At 45.4% G+C, this 22,318-nt stretch overlaps 1 protein-coding gene across 9 annotated transcripts in view; it reads right to left on the reverse strand.

The window, feature by feature from the left end:
- RARA (retinoic acid receptor alpha) overlaps positions 1 to 22,318 on the reverse strand; it is a 219,414-nt gene that overhangs the window by 47,556 nt on the left and 149,540 nt on the right. Inside the window, exons 1-2 of one of the 9 annotated variants that reach the window (XM_053261937.1) lie at positions 22,092 to 22,232; positions 20,796 to 20,889 (exon numbers count right to left, since the gene is read on the reverse strand). The exons of 6 other annotated variants lie outside the window; for them this stretch is intronic. In XM_053261937.1, coding sequence (XP_053117912.1) covers positions 20,796 to 20,889; positions 22,092 to 22,232 — 235 coding nt within the window. Of the gene's footprint in view, positions 1 to 20,795; positions 22,069 to 22,091; positions 22,291 to 22,318 lie in introns of those variants that run through there. 2 more of the 9 variants (XM_053261938.1, XM_053261945.1) reach the window with 2 other exon arrangements.

A 22,318-nucleotide genomic window follows, 5' to 3' on the forward strand; every position in this document is an offset into this window, starting at 1 on the left:
CCAAACCTCAGCAAGGTTTAGAGAGTGTTTAAAAAGCAGCCATGGGGCAGGGGGAGGATCTGGATCACAGCGTGATGGGTGGGGGGCTTTAACCCTCTGGCCCTACCATAGCTCCAATCTTGATCACACCCCTTGCACAGCTGCTATTCAGAGAGTTCAACACAAGCACAGGGCTGCATAACTTTGGCCCTCCAGCTATTGTTGGACTACAAGCCCCATCATCCTTAGCCACAGTGGTCAATAGTCAGGGATGAAGAGAGTCGTCGTTCGCCGACAGCTGAAGGGCCGAAGTTGTGCAGCCCTGCACAAGTATGTCAGCTCTAAGAAGGGGTGGTTTCTTCCACCCATTAATCTTTTCTCATTGCCCTTTTAAAAAAATTGGAAATAGAAGGTAGTACCACCTAATGGCGCAGTGGGGAAATGCTTGACTAACAAGCAGAAGTTTGACGGTTCGAATCCCCGCTGCTACTATATTGGGCAGCAGCGATATAGGAAGATGCTGAAAGGCATCATCTCATACTGCATGAGAGATGGCAATGGGAAACCCCTCCTGTATTCTACCAAAAGAAAACCACAGGGCTCTGTGGGCGCCAAGAATCGAAATCGACTTGACGGCACACTTTACCTTTACAAATAAAGAACTGAACTTGGCTCTGAGAAAGCTGGATTCAAGATCTACCTCTACCATCCCCATCTGGCCAAGGATTTTCCCTCTGACTGTGAAGTGTGAATAAGAGAGACCTACCTCACCTGAGCGTTGCAAGTACAAACACACTGAAGGTTATAAGGCACTTTGCAAGTTAAATACAGCATTCAGATGATTTTTCTCTATCAGACTGGCATAGCCAAGATCATTTATCATGGATTACATGTTTCCGAATATACGGAATATTCTCAGAATGGTTAAAGGCAAATATCTACCTCACTTTCAGTGCATACTTATGAGTACTATAAGGTTTAGCTGCCTAGAAAAATGGTGGCATATTAGATAAATATTGTAGTTTAAATGCAGAGTGTAAAGGTATGTGTTTCTTGAAAATTCATGTGGTCAGTTGATAGTGAACTGGGTCTGGACTCTTTCCTTACCATAGACTCATTCCACAGCTTTTGTGAAATCGCTGCTACCCAGCCTGGACCTCCCACTCTGTATAAAGTGAACATCAGCAGCCTACTCCAGAAAGAGTATTGTGAGGACACACATAACACACACACAATGCACTTTGCGAAAGGATGATAGAAATAAGTGGAGTAGAACACTCACAATCAGCGTGTTTACAAAAACAAACAGACACAAAAGCAGTAAAAGGTAGAGACTCCCCTTCGTGTTCATTTTTGGCCAGAGCATAGATTCAAATATGCAACCATTTGCAAAGGATATTCAAGTTACTTAATTTAGAGTAAACGAGTGAATGTGCGCATGTGTAGTCATCTGTCCTGGAGGACTGCTGCATTCTCTACTTTAACCCGCTGGACCTCCGCTCCACCCACAGCAGATAAGAGTGGAAACAGAAGTCCGGCTGCAAACCAGATGCTGATGCAGCATCAGAGGGAACCCTCCCTTCCTTCCAAGAGGAATGGCCGCTCTACTCAGCAGCCTGGAATCCTCCTGGCTTTCCTCTCCTTGAGCCCTTTGCACAGGAAACCTGGCCAGACACACCCCAGGCATCCCCCAGAGGTGGGGCTTCTGCTGACCTGCACACTCCTCCCCGCCATCACCAAAGAACCCCCACCTCTGAGCCAGCAGGATGCCACTGAATAAATAGGAACCTTGTCCCTGCCAGGACTCCTCATCTCCCAGCTGGGTCAACAGATGCTTCTCTGCATACCAGGCCCAGCACGACCCGTCTCAACTTGTGGTCCTTGCACTTAAATCCATACCCACTGGCAGCCTTTGGAGCCAGGCCAGAGAGAAAGCAAACAGCTTGCTTAGCTCCAGTGCTTCATTTAAACATTTTATTTATTATGTATTATTTATTAAGCACAGAGAAATTAAGTGCCGTACAAAATATAAAAAGCAACCAGGTCCTGTCCATGGGCCTCCAATCTAAATTAATATCAAGAAAGAATCAACAGAGAAAGGAAGTGGGAGGAGGAGACAACCCACAGCTTCAAAAAAAGAAAACAAAGAAAGAAAAACAATTTGTAAAAAAGACAAGAGGTACTGGGGCTTAAGCCTGCCTGGTCACGCTGTCTGCCATGAAAGCCTTTATCCCTTGAATGTGGCTGCAAAAGGCACTTTGCCTATTAGCTGGGGCCCCACTTCTTCACCATCAGGGTTCTGAGCATCCAGGTCAAGCCTTATACAGAAAGAGGGTTCCCGGGCTCAGCCCTTGCTCAGGTGGAGACTTGTCTACATGCCTCAAAAAGGAGCCAAGGATGAAAGCTCAGGGTCCAGCCTCCCAGGTTCCTATGCTATAAAACTCCACTTTGCAAACAAGCCCACTAATGTTACTAGATGCTGCCCCCTGCCCCCATGTCTAATAGTTTGTTTGCCCACATGTATCATGAAAGAAAGAGTATCACAACACTCTCTTCCAATTAAAAAAAATCTCCCAGCCTCATTGCATGGAGACAATTCCAGCACACAGACACACACAGAAATGATAACTGCCCCTCTCAAAAGTATGGGGAGCAGCTCCCATAAGGATACTACACCTTCCTTCATTTTCATATTGGTAGAATTAAGGTGCTCCATCTTAACCACAGCCCCTTGGAATTTTAGACACTAAACCCTACAACACGGGTTGCCGGCATCCCACTGCCCGAATAAGGGACACAAGGCAGAGGCGGGATGTGGGAGTAATTGGGAGCTTGAATGCTGTATATATTTTTAAATTACTTTCAAACTACGGTGTGAGATACAACTTCGATTGCTTCTCTTCTGCTTATTGATATCACCATGGTTAGCCAAACTGGATGTGATGACATTTTGTTTTCTAGAAAGAGGAGCCTTGTTAACCAGTAAAAAACCCCGGGAGCCCTGGTTCTTCAGCATGTCTCTCCCCCATCCCCCTGCTTTAAAGACAAGAACCCAGGAGTCCCCGAAGTATTCTGAGAGCTTCGAAACACACAAATCCTGGGCCCTTCCTCACTAGACCTCTGTCCACCCACTAGGGTTACCAACAGTCCCTTATTAGAAGGGGCATCCTTTATTTCAGCCCTAAATTGTCTTATGGGATGCCATTCATCCCTTATTTTAAGTAATGGTAAGAGCCTATGACTCAGATCAAATCACTTATTTTCACTAATAATATAAAATAATTAATTAGCTCCAACTCCCTTCCCTCCCTATCAGAGACCTCTGTGGCTCTTCTGTGGTGGCTTAGGGTTGCCAAGACATTAACAAACACATTAACATTAACAGCCATCAATAATTGGCTAACTTAGCATTATCCAGGTATCAGGACCATGAAAATCATGCAAGTGATGACGACTAGATAGTGCTCATGTGTGAAACCTATTTTTACGGGCTAACAAGGCTCCTCTTTCTAGAAAACAAAATGTCATCACATCCAGTTTGGCTAACCATGGTGATATCAATAAGCAGAAGAGAAGCAATCGAAGTTGTATCTTACACCGTAGTTTTAGTTGAAAGTAATTTTTAAAAATATACAGCATTCAAACTCCCAATTACTCCCGCATCCCCGCTCTGCCTTGTGTCCCTTATTTGGGCAGTGGGATGCCGGCAACCCGTGTTGTAGGGTTTCGTGTCTAAAATTCCAAGGGGCTGTGGTTAGGATGGAGCACCTTAATTCTACCAATATGAAAATGAAGGAAGGTGTAGTAAATTGTTTACTTTGTGAGAGAAGAAAAGCCCTCTGGATTATTCAATGCTGAGCACCTCAGCTTTTGAAAATAGGTGCAGCACTCCTAAAACCCAAATCTATATTCAACAGAGACAAGGACCCAGAAGTCCTGGCTTCTTCCCCACCCCGACCCAACCTGCAGATCTTTATTATTTATGTATGTGACAGTTTGCAAAGAGAGTCTATGGAAGAAGGCACCAAGTCCCATGCTACCTATAGGGAATTGATGATGAAATACAGGGACAAAGGTGGGACTCAAACCTCAGTCACCTCCTCTCACCGTTTGTGCAACCTGGTCTCACTAGTAAGTAAGCAAAACTTTATTTTGGTCATAGACCAGCAATACAACAATATAAAACAAATAAGAAAATAATAATAATATAAAATCAGACTGGTCTCACTAGATTTTTAACCTAGCACTATGCAGATCTGCTATGCTCAACTCCCTTGTCCAGAGAATCCAGGCACAAGGAATAAAGAAGCAAAAAGTCCAGAGGAGGTAGACCAAGACTCTAGTTTGGGTCAGGGGAAGAAGGCAGGACTTCTGGGTCCTCTCCCTCCCTCCCGACTCCTGTCAGCTGTATCTCAAGGGTGTGGTTGGGAGGCAGCAACTGTATTGCAGTTTCCTGAAGATAAGATCTCAGCACTGAAGGGCCCCAGCATGCTTCGAATTCCTGCGCTAGTTGGGAAGAGACAGAGAGCTCTCTTCAACAAACAGCAGCTAACAGATAACACAAGCAGGAAGGCCGGAGTCCAGAGCTGGACTCTGTGCCTTTATAACCCGCCACCACCACTGTCTCCTCCAGGATCAAGTACTACCCAGCTAGGGATTTAATCTGAGCATGAGGCTCAGCTTCGGAACTCATTTTCAATGCTGAGGTTCAGTCCTGAAAGAAACACCTAAAATAAACAAGAGGATGATACCTCTGAACTGCAGAGTGCAATTTCCTCCTTCTACAATATACTTCTGGGGTTAGGTGGCACGACTTTCAAGTCTAAAGCTGCAGTTTCCAGGCAGGCTGGGAGACCTGGCATATAACCTTTTAGAAATTATGAGATGTATTTGGTGGTAAAGGGTTTCTAGCAGTGCCCTCCCCACCACTTTGCTAGCAGTTAAGATAAATCTTTTATATACTTCTTCAACAAAAACACCTAAAGAAGAATTCAGTGTAACTTAAACAACTCTACTCCAGTATATTCTGATGGTTAGTTGGTCCAATATACTTAATATGTATTGAACTTTATTTAATCACATCTGTATCCTGCCCTTCCTCCACAGTCATCCGGGTAGCACAGATGAGGTTATCCTATTTTATCCTCACAACAAACCTGGGATGTAGCTTAGGATATGAGAAAGACCGACACAAGGTCACCCTCCATAGGCTTAGTGAGAATTCAAACCCAGGTCTTCCTGTAGCTCGATTCAATGTTATACCAATACCACCTCACTGGCTCACTACAGCTGTGTTTACCACCTTGCTCTGAAAATCTATGCAATTTAATATGTAACTTGCTGTAAGTGAGAGCTGCCTCCTTAGACTGTTGGAGGTTGCAGTTAGTGGAGACCACTTTCAGAGGCGGGGCAGGCACTAGCAGCAGAAAACTAGTGCACTGATATTCTGATTGAGAGCATAATTTCTCAACATGTGGTATGCATACCCCTGGGGGTATGTGAGACACAAACAGTGGGTACAGGAGAAGGGGAGAGGGCAAAGAAGTCCAGTGCGGAAGAGGGGAAAGGGAGTGCCTGCTGGGTACTGCCTAGAATTGATGTCTATGGCTCTCCCACCCATCTTGCCTTTTCTCCTCCCTAAACAATGGCAAAGCACTTGGTGCAACATGCAATGTGGGGCACTCAATATTTCCCAGCAATAATTTGGCATGCCAGCTGTGCTTTGCATAGGGCTGGGTTCAGCCATCGTCGCTTTGAGCAACATCTCTTCTAGTTACGCACCCCTGGTGTAAAAGATGGCAACCCTGCCCACATTAGACTGGACATCTGTCATATCACAGCACTATATACACAGCCCTTCTTCCAACATATGGCACATATTACTGTAAACATAAAATCTACTGGAGAATGGAGATGGTGCTGCCTTTTTTTCAGAAGTTAGGGAGTAATTGCTATGTAAAAGATACATTGTTCTAGAGCAAAGATTTCCAAACTGTCTAGTTCCAGGGGATCTTTTCAGTACCACCTTACTTGCCAAGGAACCCCTACATATTGCAGAAGATTCCGGGAAGTGATTTGGGGTGGATATTAAGCTCCCACAGAACACAGGCCAGGTTGTCCTAGAATCAATGCTGGCTCCGAATGAATTTTCTGCTCAAAAGTTAAGTCAGGGCTGTGTATACTCCACAATAAGAACAAAGATTTTAAAAAATTGAAGTTCTGCATCAAGAAAGGCTAGGTAGATGCTGAATTCCAGCCCTTTGAGAGCACTGGAAGCCCTGCTCCAGTGTCTGAAACCTACAAGCACTTTCAAACTTATACAATGGAAAAAACGAAAACCAAGATCCTAAGGAGGCTTAATTTAATTCTGCATCCAGTATCCAGCAATCATGAAATAAGATGATCCCATAGCCACTGCACATCAATCTATCAAAAATCCTGGGTTTACATTTCTCTCTTAATATAATGTGGGGCGGAGGGAGATGAAAAAACACAGAATATGATAGTATATTTATTTCAATAAGCATCTTGCAAGACTATGGAAAATCATTTTTTGCTCAAGCATCAAGCTAGTAAAAAGCAAGATATGGACCCTTTTTAACCTGGCAAATAAAAACAAACAATAACATATTGTATCTAATTATTTTAAAAATGTATACTCTGCCCTTCATATTCCTAGGGTAACTTTGGTAAAATTGTTGCTATCTGACCTCTGCCAGTACAGGATAAAAACTCAAGGCCCAAATCCTAAATACACTCACTTAGGAACTGCTTCCAACTCAAATAAATTTATCTTACCTTTGAGTAAACATGACTGGGTTGCAAATGAAAGAAATAAGGTAATTGACCTGATCCTGAAGAGTGAGGGGGGGAGTGTTTATGTAACATATCTATCTGAACATGCTGTGAAAGGTACAAACCTCTCAATTTGATGATGGGATGTGGAGAGCCTCTCTAGGACTTAGTGCTATTTCCTTCTTTATGCCCCAGCTTCAAATCCGCTATCCAAGTATGAGTTTCCCAGACAACCAAACTGCATCGCATCCAATTCCCACCATAGACATTGTCAGGTGCAGGGAGGAGAGGGAGGAGGACACCAGCAGCCTTATTACATTTCATCAATTTGGCAAATCAGCCTCTGCCCATTTCCCCGTACCTCCATCGAGAGCCATCCAATATGCAAACAGGCCGCATTTCTTTAATAGCCACCCCGCAGACCCTGAAGAGAAAACTGGCTCCTCACAATCAGAGCTTTTAATTTCTTCTTAATGAAATTGGTGAGGGCTCTCTTGCCTGGTCACTATCCCACTGGACCAGGTCAAAAAGCCTTCAAGAAGTGAATAGTCCTCATCTTTACATTTCAGTAAAGATGCCATTAGCACCAGAAAATACAAAAAACTGATCACATCAAGTGGATCAAAAGAGCTGCAAAAATTAAGCAATGGACTGTTGCATTCTACAAATGCTGAATCCTATCATTTGTGTGTGTTTTATTTTCCCAGTCAATTTAGTATGGGCCTAAATGTCCCCATTTTATATATTAAGACCACCACGCCTTGCATCTATGGCAAGGATAAGAGCTGTCCAAAAGATTCCTGGAGTCACTCCTCTAACCAGAGTTCCATGAAATAGAGGACCCCTTCTTCAGTTCTACCTCCCTACCATGCCTAGATACCATGTGTCTACATAATTTCTTCATATTATCATAACTAGACCCATGGGTAACCACGGTCCCCATCCCTTAATTTGCCATGTACAGATCAGGGGCAACTCATCCACGAGGCGAGGCAATGATCTCAGGTGGCACCTGCACTATGGGGTGGCAAATGGGGGCATCCTGCCCCACCCCCACTGCCCCAAGACACCCCCAGCTGTCACCTCACCTACCATTCCCTGGTTCCTCGCCGCCCCATCTCCCTCATGCACGGCTCCTCTGCATCGCCTGCCTGCAGAATGGCAGTGAGAGGGCAGCCAGTGAGCGAGTGAGATTGCAGCTTCTAGCTTCACTAGATGGACACTTTTAGCGTCCATCTAGCAAAGCTAGAAGCTTTGTTCTTGCTGACTCCACTTTCTCGCTGATCTGCAGTTTAAATGCCCGGCTGTCTAATCTGGGCAGCCGGGCATTTAAACTGCAGATTGGCGTGGGAGGAGACTTGGCAAGAATGGAGCTTCTAGCGCCACTAGTTGATACCGGTCACATCCATCTACTGAAGCTAGACGCTCCATCCTTGCCAAATCTCCTGCAGCACCCCCTCTGCTGATCCTGGCTGTCCAGGGAGCAGGGCAGGGAGGTGGAGCTGGCACTGCCACCGATGCTAGGGCTGATGTTAGGGGCATTGGCCAGCTTCACCTCAGGTGGTGCCAGCCTAAGTAAAGATCTGTGTGCATGTGCGCACACATGCACATACTTCTTCACACATTCAACACACATACAGTCCCTATCTGTACACTGCATTTGAGGGGGATTTCTACATCTCCCAGATTTTGAAAAACCTTAAACAGCAGATATTGAACATTGTCATAGAATGAAAGTCTAGAACCACTTAATAGGAAATTCCCATCAAAATCAATGAGGGTTACTTCCAAGTAAACGTACAAAGGATCCCACTGCATGCCAATAAGAAGAATCTTGTCAAACCTCATGATAAGAGCAAAAGCATAATTTGGGCCCCAAAGACAATGGGCTTTGTTAATTATCAAAAGGAGAATTTGTCTTGGATTACAGAAGATGGCCTTGAGGAGTTGAACACAAAGCTGGGTGGGTGTGCCTGCCTCTCCCTCCCCTAGGAGTGCCATGCACTGGGTCTATGTTTATGATCACTCCATGAAGATATCTTCTCCCCTTTCCATACTGATCTGCCTGCAGAAGAATCCTAGGTTGAGTGTCATCTTGCCATGAGAGAGGGCACCCTCGAATGAACTAACACACACCCTGCATCCCACTACAACTCTGGATGGAAGGGAAATATCAGTAGAAGAAGACAGGCTGCCTCTTATGAAAGCTTATCTGCCATTACTGATCTTCTCATTAAGGAATCCTAGAAAGCTTCCAAGGGACCCCAGGATTCCCCAGAACACAATTTGAAAATCCTAGTGGATCTTGCCTTGATATTTTGCACAGGGGTCCACAAGTGTAGGATTAGTTCACTAGACAGCCATTATTTGTGCTTGCCACCAATTCCCTCTCTTCCCCCAAACATTTTCCGGCACACTGGCAGAGGGCTTAGGAAAGAAGTGGAACTTCTCTCATTTACACTGGGATATGGAGTTGGAAAGAAACCGGAGGAGCCCTCTCCTACTGCTCAAAAGGGATTTCTGCTGTTTTTTACCTTCTCAAAAATTGCACTGGAAATGAGATCTCTGGGGAGGAAATTGGTGTCGTGTGGGGTGTCCAGGTTGATAAAGGGCCAGGGGCACTTGCCGCTGGAAAGTGGACTTGCAGGTACCTGTATCTGTAAATATAATCTGCATATGATATCAGGTTAACTTGCCCTTGATTAACCTTGATACTTGTATAACACTAGCAGTTGATGCTTAGGAATTAGAATGATTCACGTACATCTCCATGGTCCAGTACTGAATGAGTTTAATGCCTCTGATAAAAATGTGCAGTCCACTCAGTCAATTGCTTTTTGCATATCAGTTCAGCCTTATTATGCTTGCAATCATTCATCATGTTTAATAGCTTTCTGATCCTATGGGCTAGTTTCCTACCCTTCAAAATGATGGGTGTGTTTATATTTAGATAAAGCTTCATTGAGTCATTTAACCAACAGTGATGTTAACATTTTTATAATCAATACTGTGCAAAAAATTACACCTTTTAAAGTCATTCTGTTCTAATATTTAGCAGAGGGAGGGCAACTGTCATTATTCAGCACATCATAGCATCTCTCCAGTGGCTACTGGTCATGTTGGGGTGTGTGCATGTGCAAGTAAAGAACGTGAGCCTTTGGGGGTAAAGAAACTATTTTCTCAACCCATGTAGAAATCATGTTGAGAGCATTATTTATTGAAAAGCAGTATATAAATATGAATAATATTTATTTTATTATTTTTGTAAAGGTAAAGTAAAAGGTGCTGTGCCGTCAAGTCGGTTTCAACTCCTGGTGTCCTTAGAGCCCTGTGGTTGTCTTTTGGTAGGATACAGGAGGGGTTTACCATTGCCATCTCCCATGCAGTATGAGATGATGCCTTTCAGCATCTTCCTATTTCGCTGCCGCCCAATATAGGTGTTTCCCATAGTCTGGGAAACATACCAGCAGGGATTCGAACCAGCAACCTTCTGCTTGTTAGTCAAGCATTCCCCACTGTGCCATTAGATGGCTGTGTGCACTACCTCAAATGTCTCTGTCTGGGTGGTTTACAGCAACTTAAACAATTAAAGAAATTAAAAACTCAACACAATTTAAAATCACAAGTCCGGTTAAAAAGCTTGGGTGAATACACGTCTTTAAAGATTTTTTTAAAAAAATTGTCAGAGATGAGGAGGCTCTTATGTCAACAGGGAGTGCATTCCAGAGTCTCAGGACAGAGTCCCAACAGAGAAGGCCCATCCCTGTGTAGTGACCAGATGAGCTGGTGGCAACTGCAGACAAACCTCTCTAGATGATCCCAATGGGGATCATGGTGAAGAAGACATTCTCTTAAATACCCTGGGCCTGAGCTGTTTAGAGCTTTATAGATAACTAGCTGGGCCAGTGAGCCAGCCCACCCACCACTGTTGCCCCCACCACCCGCTTCTCGCTCCCCCTGCACTTTCTGGCTGGTGAGCCGGCCAGCGTCTTCTCCCCTGCCCGACTGGGTTTTCTGCTTTCCGGCCAGCCTGCTTCTTCTCCGCCCCCACTGGTGCTTTCTGGCTGGCGGGCCAGCCGGAAAGCCGGCCTGCCACCTCCTCCTTCCGCCCTCCTGCCAACTCCCAGCGGTGGCCACCTCCTCCCGGTGGCCGGACCGGCCTGCCGCCACCTCCTCCGGCCACCAGCCAGCATCACTATTTTCGTCCCCATCGCTATCCTATCCAGCAGCTACTTACGAACTCTCACGAGAGGTGCCACGCATGGGATTAGCGGCAGGTATGTTTCAGAGAATTACAGTATATATAAAGAAAAGGATATTAGATGAAGGGGAATTCCCAGCCTTAAGAAAAACATGAATACCACCATGTGCTCAGAATCCTGTTTTGTAATACATTCTGATAACACTTTGATTAAATCAAGAGGCTGATATAGAAGAAATCATTTTAAAAATGTAATATAAACCCATTAGGACCTGGTGCCTTGTTAATTTTTGAAACCTTAATGACTTCAATCAGTTCATATACAGAAACTGGAAGATACTATTCTTCTTTACTATCCTCTGGCTTTTTTCATTATCCTATTTTACTAAGAGTTCATTAACACCCTCATTTTAGGGGATGTTTTGTAATATTAAAAGAATATTTTGCAAATTGATTTCTTTAACCATCTGAATATTGTCATCCAAACTCCTTTAATGAGGGCATAATTTCTTCCATAAGCTACTTTTTGATAATGTTAGGTAAAATATATTTGCTTTGTTTCTCTTGTTTCTAGAGGGCTCTCTTGCTGATACGCAACCTTTAATTCTCAGTCTGCCTCATATTTTGTTACCAACTAACGTCTTCCCTATCAACATGACAACAGCAGCTCCTTCTCCAACTGAGGGCAAGAGGAGGAAAAGGTTCTGTATCAATGGGGAAGATGGAAGATGGAGAAGCCACCACTGAGGGCATCAGGGCAGCTCCTCTCTCCCACTTTCTCCATCAATGTGGCCCTGACAGCAGTAGTGACAGCTCTTCCTCCTCTCACCCTCCAAGGGTGAAAGAAGAGCTGCTGCTGTGCCAGTGGGGAAAGTGGGAGGAACCAGACAATGACTAGTCTCTCGGCAGGAGTGGCTCCTCCTCCTTTCCACTGGTGAGTGGGCTCTCCTGCCAAAGGCCCCCCATGCAGTGGCAGGGATCACTGGGGGAAAAAAAACCTATTTACAGATGTGTAGGGCAGGAGAAGGCATAGCCGCTGCAAGCCTCTTCCACCACTACTGCTTCTCTCACCTGCCTCCATTGGGGAAGCCCCCATTTCCGAATGGGGAAGCATATAGCAGAAGGCAGTGGAAATGGGAGAGACTTGCGGCACTGTTGACCAGGGATCCCCAGATGTTGACTACAACTCACATCAACTCCAGCTGCAATGGTCTTTGGCTAGGGATTATGGGGGTTATAGTCAACATCTGGGAATCTCTGTTATAGGGAACACTACTATTGACCCCTCCAAGCTCTCATATGGGGGTATATGAGATTTAGGTGTCTATCACAGCCCTTGGGTCAGTGCCCAACTTGGCTGACTTTACCCCTGTTCCCGTGTAATGTATTTCAAGGACAAGAGCACATTAAATCTACAATTTTTATCTTAGTCCATCCTTCACAACAGTCCTATGAAGTGGGTCATTTCATCTGCCAATTTTTATTGTTGGAGAATATGGAGGATATAATTCTACCTTGTGTAAATATCAATGAAATATTTTGCTAGAACTCATTACCTATTTCTTCTTGACTGATTTCACCACTATTTCCTCCCCTTTCTCCTCTCACTCACACACAAACACTGTTCAGGGCTGGCTGTGGATATGAACTCACCTCAGTCATATTCCTGAGCTCACCTAATGGACACTATCTAGAGAATCTACTGCTTGATAGACAGGCAAACTAATTTCACTTATTCTCATCACCTTAATAACTGCAAAAACCTCATCAGGGTCCATTGTGTGTGTCCTCAAGAATACTGAGAATTAAGGAACCTGGGACTGAGAAGTTCAAGAATTTTTTTTTAAGCCAAGTTTCTAATTCTGTGGAAATAAACTTGAAAATGTATGGTGAAATCTTGGAAGATGAGTTTAGGTTAAGCTTCTTACACAGGAAGTTGCCCAATACTGAGTCAGGCCACTGGTCCATCTAGCTCAGTACCATCTACACTGACTGGCCCTACCTGGAAATGCCAGGGATTGAACCTGTGACCCTCTACATCAGGCACCCGCAAACTATGGCCCTCCAGATGTTGCTGAACTACAACTCCCATCACCCCCAGCTACAATGTATTGTGGCTGGGATGATGGGAATTGTAGTTCAGCAACATCTGGAGGGCAGCAGTTTGGGGATGCCTGCTCTACATGCAAAGCAGATGCTCTACCACTGGGCTTTAGCTCCATCCTCCTCCCCTTCTTGTGGTCAAGAGTGTGTACTTCAGTTACCTTTGTGGCCCCCACGGTTCCTATTACCAGGCCTTTCAGTACTAGTTCTCCACACCTTCCTCCCCCATTTCTGTCTAATCTTTGCTTTAAAATTCCAAACCTGCACCTTTTTGAGCAGACCACTGTGATACATGCAAACGTCACATAATGTACTTCAGTTTCAGTATTAGCAATAGCAATAGCAATAGCACTTACATTTATATTCCGCTCTATAGCCGGAGCTCTCTAAGCGGTTTACAATGATTTAGCATATTGCCCCCAACATTCTGGGTGCTCATTTTACCGACCTCGGAAGGATGGAAGGCTGAGTCAACCTTGAGCCCCTGGTCAGGATCGAACTTGTAACCTTCTGGTTACAGGGCGGCAGTTTTACCACTGCACCACCAGGGGCTCCTATTCCAGTCTTCTCCTCACTGGTCCTCCATTGGCTCTTCTTGGTCCCCTCACCTCCAATCCAGCATTCTGCAGTTAAACATATGCACCTCTCTTGTCGCCATAACCACATCCCTCCACCCCACTCTCCCTCTAACACTCCCTACCTTAAATCCCTTCTCTGCCTTTCTGTCTGCTCCTGGATCCAGCAAAAGCTCCTTATCCTCACTTTCAAAGTCCTTCATGGTATTGCCACTCCCTCCTCTCACACCTCATATCCTGTTACATGCTTGCCCTTGACCTTCGCTCCTCCAGCTACACCACCCTCCCTCAACTGTCCAGAAGTCTCTTCCTTCAAATCCCTCCTCAGATCCTACCTCTTCTGTGAAGCCTTTGGCACAACCCCTAGTCCCCCATTCCTATCCAACTTAAGTACATGCAACTGAAACAACCGAATAATCTTCCTCCAGTTACTCTGGTCCCAATTTCTCCCCCGTTCCTCTGTTTTGGTATCTAGTTGGAGGGCTATAGGCCACCTCCAGCCTCAAAGGCAGGATCCTCAAAGGCAGGATGCCCTGTAACTGGTACTCAACCAGTTACAGGGGAGTAACAGCAGGAGAGAGGGCATGCCCTCAACTCCTGCCTGTGGCTTCCAGCGGCATCTGGTGGGCCACTGTGCGAAACAGGATGCTGGACTAGATGGGTCTTGGGCCTGATCCAGTAGGGCTGTTCTTATGTTGACTGTAAGCCTCTTGCGGCAGGGATCTGTCCTCTGATTCATTGTACAGTGCCACGTACATCGATGGGGCTCTATAAATAATACATCTTACTGAGGCACAACTCGAGTTATTTTCCCTGTATAACTGGAACAGTCCAGGACATGCTATTTGCAGGGTATCAAGATCTAAAATGCTACAGGGAGCTTCTCACTGTGTTTACATATGTAAAGTGAGGTGGGTGGGGGAGAGAAGAGCAAAAAGTGCAGGTGTGTGAGTCAGGTCCAAGGCAGCTTTGTGAGGCGCAGCTGTGCCATGAAGCTTTTGATGGGGGGTGGGGTGTAAAGGTTCTGCAGCATTGCACAAGGACATCTCTCCTACTGGGGTGAGGAAAACAGCTGGGCTGGGGAAATGCTTGGGAGGTGGTTGCCCGTAAGCACAGAAAAACTGATCCTGGCTCTTTAAAAGTCTGGCATATTTTTCTAACCCCAGCTGCACATGTTCTTAAAAACAAGGTGCCCCCTTACCAAAGGGGAAAAAGAAAACCCCAAGGCTGGATGGAAAACCATTGTGATGCTCGTTATAAAGCCTAGCCGTCTCTTTGGTGATGGAGGGCTCCCTCTCCCATTTAAATCCACGCCAAAAGGATTTCCCTCGCGAGCCATACGGAACTGCCAGAGATTTCCCTTCTGCGCCATGCAAAGCTCCAGGAAAGCCAGCTTCGGCTATAAATAAACCCTTTGCAGACATCCCTGACTTCCGGTTCTGCAGTTCTCCCCTGCTGCCAGTTCCATCCTCCCTCCCTCCCCCCACTTCAAAGGCAGGCATGAAAAAAATTGCCAGTGAAAGCAAGCATGCAAATTCTCAGGAGAAAACAGCCAGAGATGGGGTCTTCTGTCGTCCTCTCTACCCCATTTTCTCATGGGACATGCTAGATTCAGGCTGGGCACCATACTGGGGTGGGGGGAAAGAATACATATTCTCCCCCCTTACAGTTTTTGGTTCTGTAGAACCATCCCTGCAACCTATGGCAACACAGACATACAGCTTACAACAGGGGAGATTCCAAGTGCTGATGTTTTTTCCATTCAGAATAAACAGCAGGTGCACTTGCTCTACGGGGGTGGGTGGAAAGAACCTCAGTGGAAACCAGCAAAGAGGCTTATCCCAAGGGGAAACCTTCCTGGTCCATAACCTTGTATGCTCACAAGTGGGGGAGAAAACTACAAAGAGCAAAGGAAAGGGTAGGGGGTAGGGGAGACACAGAAAGCAAATCAGCATGCCAAAGACGACTAGCAGAGGTGAGAACATCCCCTATTCAATCTAAGGGTGGGCTGAGGGTATCAAGCATTAACAGGGGGAGTTGTCCCCCAAGCTGGCTGGGAAAGAGATGAGCATCTCAAAGCAGCTCCTTAAAGATCTAATGAGCCCACTTGCGGATTAAGACCAAAGGATGCTCACGGGGAATCTCCCAAGAGGCCACGCACTGCATTTCAGAAGCTTGGTATATGTACAATTTGGTTGGAATACAGTTCCCAGACTAGGTTTTTGTAATGATGTGGGCAAGACTCTTCAGAGAATGAAAGGAGTTGGGTTGCTCTTGGTGGGAGGAGGATTTTCTGGGAACAGAAAGTGGGGAGGGGAGAAGAGAAAGGCCAGCTAGGAATGTCAGACAGTGATGGCAAACAGCAGCCGGATTTTGGGGCCTTAAATTCCTCTCGCCCACCTCTCCCCTGCAAAATGAGAGATTTTATACATCTGCAATTTCTCTGTTCCCGTGCACTCTGCCTGCATTCACAAAAAGGGGAGAAATTGTGCAGGAGTGTACTTTTTTCCTCGGCTTATGTATATATGCTGTTAGTTATGTGCATGGTTGTGTTAAATCATCAAGGCCAGAAATGCAACTGTGTTTGAGCGTGCTGGATTCGGCATTTTATTGTGGCTGTTTCTCTTCACTTAGCTGCACTTCAAGCTGCTTGAGGGTGTGGCTTTTTAGATATATGTTATTATTCAAACATATGTTCCTCTCTGTTTGCATCCCCCTTGTTACTTTTGCGTCTGTGCACTTTATGGCTCTCTCACTGCTTTGGTTTCTTTGTGTGTGCTTTTGTAATTCTCTTGTGTTTACACATGCACATTAGCTCCAATTTACTTTTGCTCTAGGTGAGCCTGCAGGATCAAAGTTTCGAAAAAGCTAACTAAAATGGAGTTCTGTATATTCTATGGGCACGTAGAATGCGGCCATATTCAGAATTCCATTACTTCTACAGAATGGTGCTCCTCTGGAATTAGAAGCATGGCCCATTTAAAACATGGAATGTCCTTTAAAGATAAAGAAATTTTACAAGTCATACTACAACACAAAGGTTTTTGAATCCAGAGAGCCTCCCCTCCCACCCCGCCTTTTTTTTTTAAATGGAGGCATGGGGACACTGTCCTGGATAAACTCCCAAATTAAGGTTGCCAACTACTACTGAAACTATTTCTGGAGATATTCCCTGCACACACACACCCCAATATTTTTTCCGATATTTGTCACAAAATCAGTCCATTAAAATCTCCAGGGCTGTTTTTCAATCTTCCCTGGAGATGGTTGCTGATTTTTGGAGGCCACTCTGGAGGAGTGGGAACCCTACTCCAAAACTTCTCAACTTGGGAGTGTGACAGGACACAGACTGATAACTTTGGGTAAACAGGAGAGCCAGTGGTTAGTCTGTAGGGTCTGGATCAGCAGGACTGGGGCAGAGAAGAGGGGAGTTTACGTCCCAACTCTGCCAAAGACTCACTATGAGGCCTTGGGTAACTCAGCTCTGCTAGAATCCCTCTTCTGTGAAATAAGAACACAGACTTTCCTCTGAGAGGATTGATGAAGAGAGGGTCTACGCCAATGTATTTACTTTTGACCATTTGTATGCTGTCCTTCCACCTGGACAGTGCTCTGGGTGGTGGTTCACTGGGGATTATTCCATTTTATCGTCATATCAGCCACTTTACGTGCCTGTGTTGTCTAACACACTCACTTGCATGTCTGCCTGTGTGATTCAAAGCAAAAACCTTCACAACTAACAGCACAGGCATGTAAGTTGAAGAAAATGCACTAACCTACAGGTTGGACTGAGAGACAGACCTGGCCCAAGCCCATCCCAGTGAGTTTCACAGCGGCCAAGGGACCTGAATCTCATCTTCCCGCATCCCACCCACTGCAGCAATCTAGCCAACAGCCACCACCTCACTTTGGCTCTCATCACTGCCATTTTGGCAGACAGCAGGACGAGAACTCAAGCCTTTCACTCCAAGGACCAACTTCCTCATCACTCATCCACAGCAGCAGCACAAAGACCAGCCAAGTGCTCTGCAAACTAAATATGCTACAAACATGGTCAGCTGGAGTCTTCATTCTCTCCTGTCCCTTAGGGCAGGTCCAAATGCTACCCCTACCCCAAAAGCCCCTCCCCTGGGCGGCACTCCAAGCAAAAGTGGCAACATTTATATGCTTTTGCAATGTGCACCTGCCCAGAGTCATACTATGTTCTGCTCTAGAAAGCGGCATGCTTCTCACCAGGCTCTGCCAGAACCTTTCTGATGCTGCTGCTTCCTCATGGACCATTGCCCTAGAGAGGTGATCTTTGGCAGTGGGGGAGTAACATTTGAGCGAGATACACCTTACTTGTTTTCACTCTCAGGGCTGTTGGGTGGTGGTGGGGGGATGTGCGTGAATTTTGCAGATGAATTTGCTTTCTTGGAGATATTAACTCAGCCACCTATGGACCTATCCAACCTTGCTTTTTTCTTCTTCTGTAGGTCCCATAGGATCTGGTAGACAAGCTCTCCTCATTTTCTTAGGTTCTGTTCAAAAGAACAGAATCCAACAGCATTAGAGTTTGGGTTCAAGAGAGGATGCCTTACTTCTTCACTAGGGCAGCACAGTAACCAACAGCAGCAGTGGCTAGGATATCCTACGTTCAAATGTCACCTCAGCCATGAACTCACAGGGGTGGGGTGTGTGGGTGGGGGCTCAGACAAGCCACTATTTCCACTTCAGCCCTGTGAATCTGTAAAGTGGGGAAAACAATATTGGTCTGCCTTTTGTGGTTGCTGTTTGAATTACCAAGAGCTGACTGAAACAGTATGCAGAATCAAGTGGTCAAGGTTTCCCTGGACTGTGCCACTTCAGTCTGCAGACAGGGGGGTTGCACGATTAAATGCTCTCCACAGAGTTGAAGAGAAATCCCTCCTTTCCACACATAGCAAAACAACATGTCAGGGAGAAGGCTAGGCTAGAATTCTTCTAGCCCTGATTTTCAAAACGCAGGAAGCTGGTGTGTTTACCTCCCCACTACCCTGGAAGTGTTAAAAAACACAACTCAGCCAGAGTTGGTACAGTCCAGGAAAACCTTTGCCATTGTTGACTGTAAAAATTGGCCCTGAAGTAAGTATATGAAGTGTATTGAACACTCAAAACGTACTATGTATTACTACTACTACACCTGTTTTTTGGAATATTCCCCATTTTCAAGGGGGAACATGTGATGTTTTGTTTCTGAAGGCACCCAGAGAAAGGGTGTAGATCCTGCTCTCTCAGTGATCACATCAACAATTTTTAGAAGCAAGGGATGGGTTTTTAAAGAGGAACCTGAGCTCCAAGTCCCCTCCTTGCTTGAACTCATGTCTCAGTGAGAAGAGAACAGGATTTAAAAGGTTTGTTAATACAAAGCAACCATTTGCACAAACATGGCTGGAGTCACTGTTTGGGGAAATGTTTCCCTCTCAGCTTATTACTGTGGGCAGCACTCTAGGAGAAAGTTTGAGAACTTTCCTACCTTTTGATACCATACGAGCATTTCAGATATTTAGGTAAGTTATCAAACTGACAGACCGGGTATCTCTAATATGCAATTAATCATTTTTATTGCTGCAAAGCCCACTCTTGAAGCTACCTCCCAGCTGGGGGTGCAATTCTGGTTTGAGCATGGATTTCTCCCCCACACCCCACCCTTTGCAAGAGAAACTACCATTTCTAAATCAACACTACTGTCCTATGTCCCTGTATATTAGAAAAGAAGGAAAACTGGAGCTGGGGGGAGGAACATGTATAACCCAATCCAAATCACAGACTGATTAACAACCCACACGCTCCAGGAAAAGCCTGGGATAGCAATTAGGGAGGGGTTTAAAGAAGAACAATAAGGTTTACTTGGAAGAGAAACAGATTGGGAGGAGAAGGTAGTTTTCGGACAGAAAAATATGCAGCTTCAGCAAAGCCAGGTTCAGAAATTTGGGTGGAGGGAATACTACAACACTTCAAAAAAAAAAGTTATTTTGCAGAACAGACTAGAGGACTCACACAGAAAATCCAGTCCATTTCCTAGCCGCCACTGTACCCTCTCCACTTGATAACCCACCCACCCACCGAGAGGCTGTTTGCATATGTATATATAGAAAGATTAAAGGCTTGGTGTACTATTTAGTTAATTGGATTTTGTCAGAGACCTTATCAGGAGCTGGAAACTGAACACCCAGCTGGAAGTGGGGGCTGGGGGTGAGAGGGCTGTACTTGGTATAGCAAATGTCTCCTGTGTTCTCCCCCAGAACTGGCCCAAATGTACAAAAACAAAACATTCCCCCAACTTCCAAATGCAGCTCCCAACTGGTACCTAGATACAATGGCTTAACAACAGATAAAATAAATTAAATAGGCCAGGGGACTGCATATCCACCACTGGGGAGTGGGTTGGAGTGGGGAAAGAGAAGCGAATCCACCAAATGTTTATATGGAATGGAAACATGAGAAGCTGCCCATATTTGCATTAAGGCAGATGATATTTTAGATTCCGAGTGATGGAGAGTTTCATTAGAGTAAGACAGAGCCCCCAAACCTTCCCACAGTATTTTGCACATGGGCTGAACACACAGGGACTGTTAGGAAGTCCCCTCAACCAAATGTAAACATAACTCATAGAATGAAACAAAACAGAATTAACCAACACCGACATCTCCAGATAAACAGGAATGCCAATGGTTGGAATTCTCACTGAGAATCCAAAAACATTCAGGGGAGTCAGGAAAGGGGGTGTTTGTTTCTTGTGTCTTGAATGGACACAGTTCCCGCCAAAGAGGGTCTCAACATGCAATGGGCAACACACACACACACACACACACACACACACACACACACACACACCCTGTGCTGCAAAAGCACTGCAGCCCCAGCCCTTGATCCTAAATCCCCACCCACATACCCATTCCATAATCACAACACAACAGGGTGGGTTTTTACAGTCCATAAAGCAAGCCAGCAAGCCTTTGAAACGGTCAAGATTACATATCCCATACTACTACCAACCGCCACACCACTTTACAGCTTCTGGTCTTTCTTAATAAGGTCACCTCAAGACTGGCAACAGGGGGGGAGGGTGATGGGGTGTCACCCTAGTGGGATCAGGCCCAGGAGGATCTCATTATACGTACAGTGGTTGGAACTGTTCCAATGCTGGTTACGGACAGGGGTGCTGTAAGGGTTGGGGTTCCCGGGTCCTTTGTCCTGGATCAAGCACGCACGGTTCTGGTTGTAAAAATCCATCATGAAGAAGGGGTTAGGACTGCTGTTTAAGCCAGCTACATCCACACTCTCGTACATCTTCTCCAAGCAGAACAAGAGGGTAAAGGAGGTGGGGGTAGTGGGGGGTGGGTGGGAAGGAGAGAAGCAGGGCAAAAGTTTGGTTTATGAAGGACCAAACAACAAAATCCTACAGTGGTGACGAATCCAGAGGGATGAGGGGAGGTTTGTCTGGTTGTTTTCTGTTTTCTGATCTCTCTCAATCCCTATTGGGGAGGTATTTAGGGAATCCAAAAGCGGCTGGGGAATCCGCCAAGCAGGACGAGTTGGCCACCAGTGTTTTTGCTTAAAGTAAAAAACACCCAAAAGATAATATTCACGTCTTCAATCTTCTATTCCAGATGCATCCCTGGGGAAACACGCCAGCCAATCCAGGGCTGAGATGCTTCTCCCATTTCAAGATCAAAATATATTTATAAATCCAAAAGAGAGAGGAATTATTACTTGAAAAAAAAATACAATCCAAGCCACTCAACCTTCCCATAAGCAGAATTCTTTGAAGAAGTAGGTTCCCTGGTATTAGATAGCATTTTGGTCACATTTCCACCTCCTGTTCAGTTCCACAATTCCCTCTCGTTCTTCCAAACTAACGAGAGAAGAGAAAGGGAGGGGTAAAAATCTTCTGCAGCAACTCCCTCCAGGAAAAAAAAAAAGAGGAAAAAAGTTTCACAAAAAAGAAAAAAGAAAGAAAAGAAAAGAAAAAGTAAGGCTTCCTGTTAGAATTCAAGATCTTTTCCTGTTTGGCAGATGACTGAATGCAATGCACAGAAACTGTGCTTGTAGGTTTTTTATATATATATATACATACATACATATAAAAATATATATAATATTTTAAGCAATTAGGTGTCTCCTGCCACAAAAAGAGGGAGAGAAACAAGGTGGGAAGTATTGAAAAGTACAAATGTGTTGTCAGATTCTCTGTGCTTGGGAAGATGCCAGAGGCCTGGAACCCTCAAGTCTCCTTGGATGCAGAAGGATTTTTCTCCAGCTGCCTGGTCCTTCTCTCTCTGGGAGGGGGGGGGAGAGAAAGAGAGTCTGTCTGTGTGCGTGCGCGTGTGTGATGTACAGGACTGATAGATTAAAGGCAGCGCAAAATCTTTCCTGACACGAAAAGTCGGCTCTAACTGGCTTAACTCTTTCCTTACCTGCCGCGATCTGTGTCTTGCGCAGCCACAACCAACTGCGGAAAAGCAGGCTGAGGGAGGAGGGGAGAAGAGAGAGAAAAATGAATGAATGAAATAAAGAAAGGGGAGGAGGAAAGGAAAGGGGGAAAAGATGACAGGCATAGGAAAAATGCCTCTCCAACAGCTGTCTCCAGCTACAAAGCTGCGGATACTGCATCATCGGCTGCTTTCTCCATCCCCGGAGCGCC

The sequence above is a fragment of the Hemicordylus capensis genome, chromosome 6, assembly GCF_027244095.1.
Source record: "Hemicordylus capensis ecotype Gifberg chromosome 6, rHemCap1.1.pri, whole genome shotgun sequence".
Taxonomy (NCBI): domain Eukaryota; kingdom Metazoa; phylum Chordata; class Lepidosauria; order Squamata; family Cordylidae; genus Hemicordylus; species Hemicordylus capensis.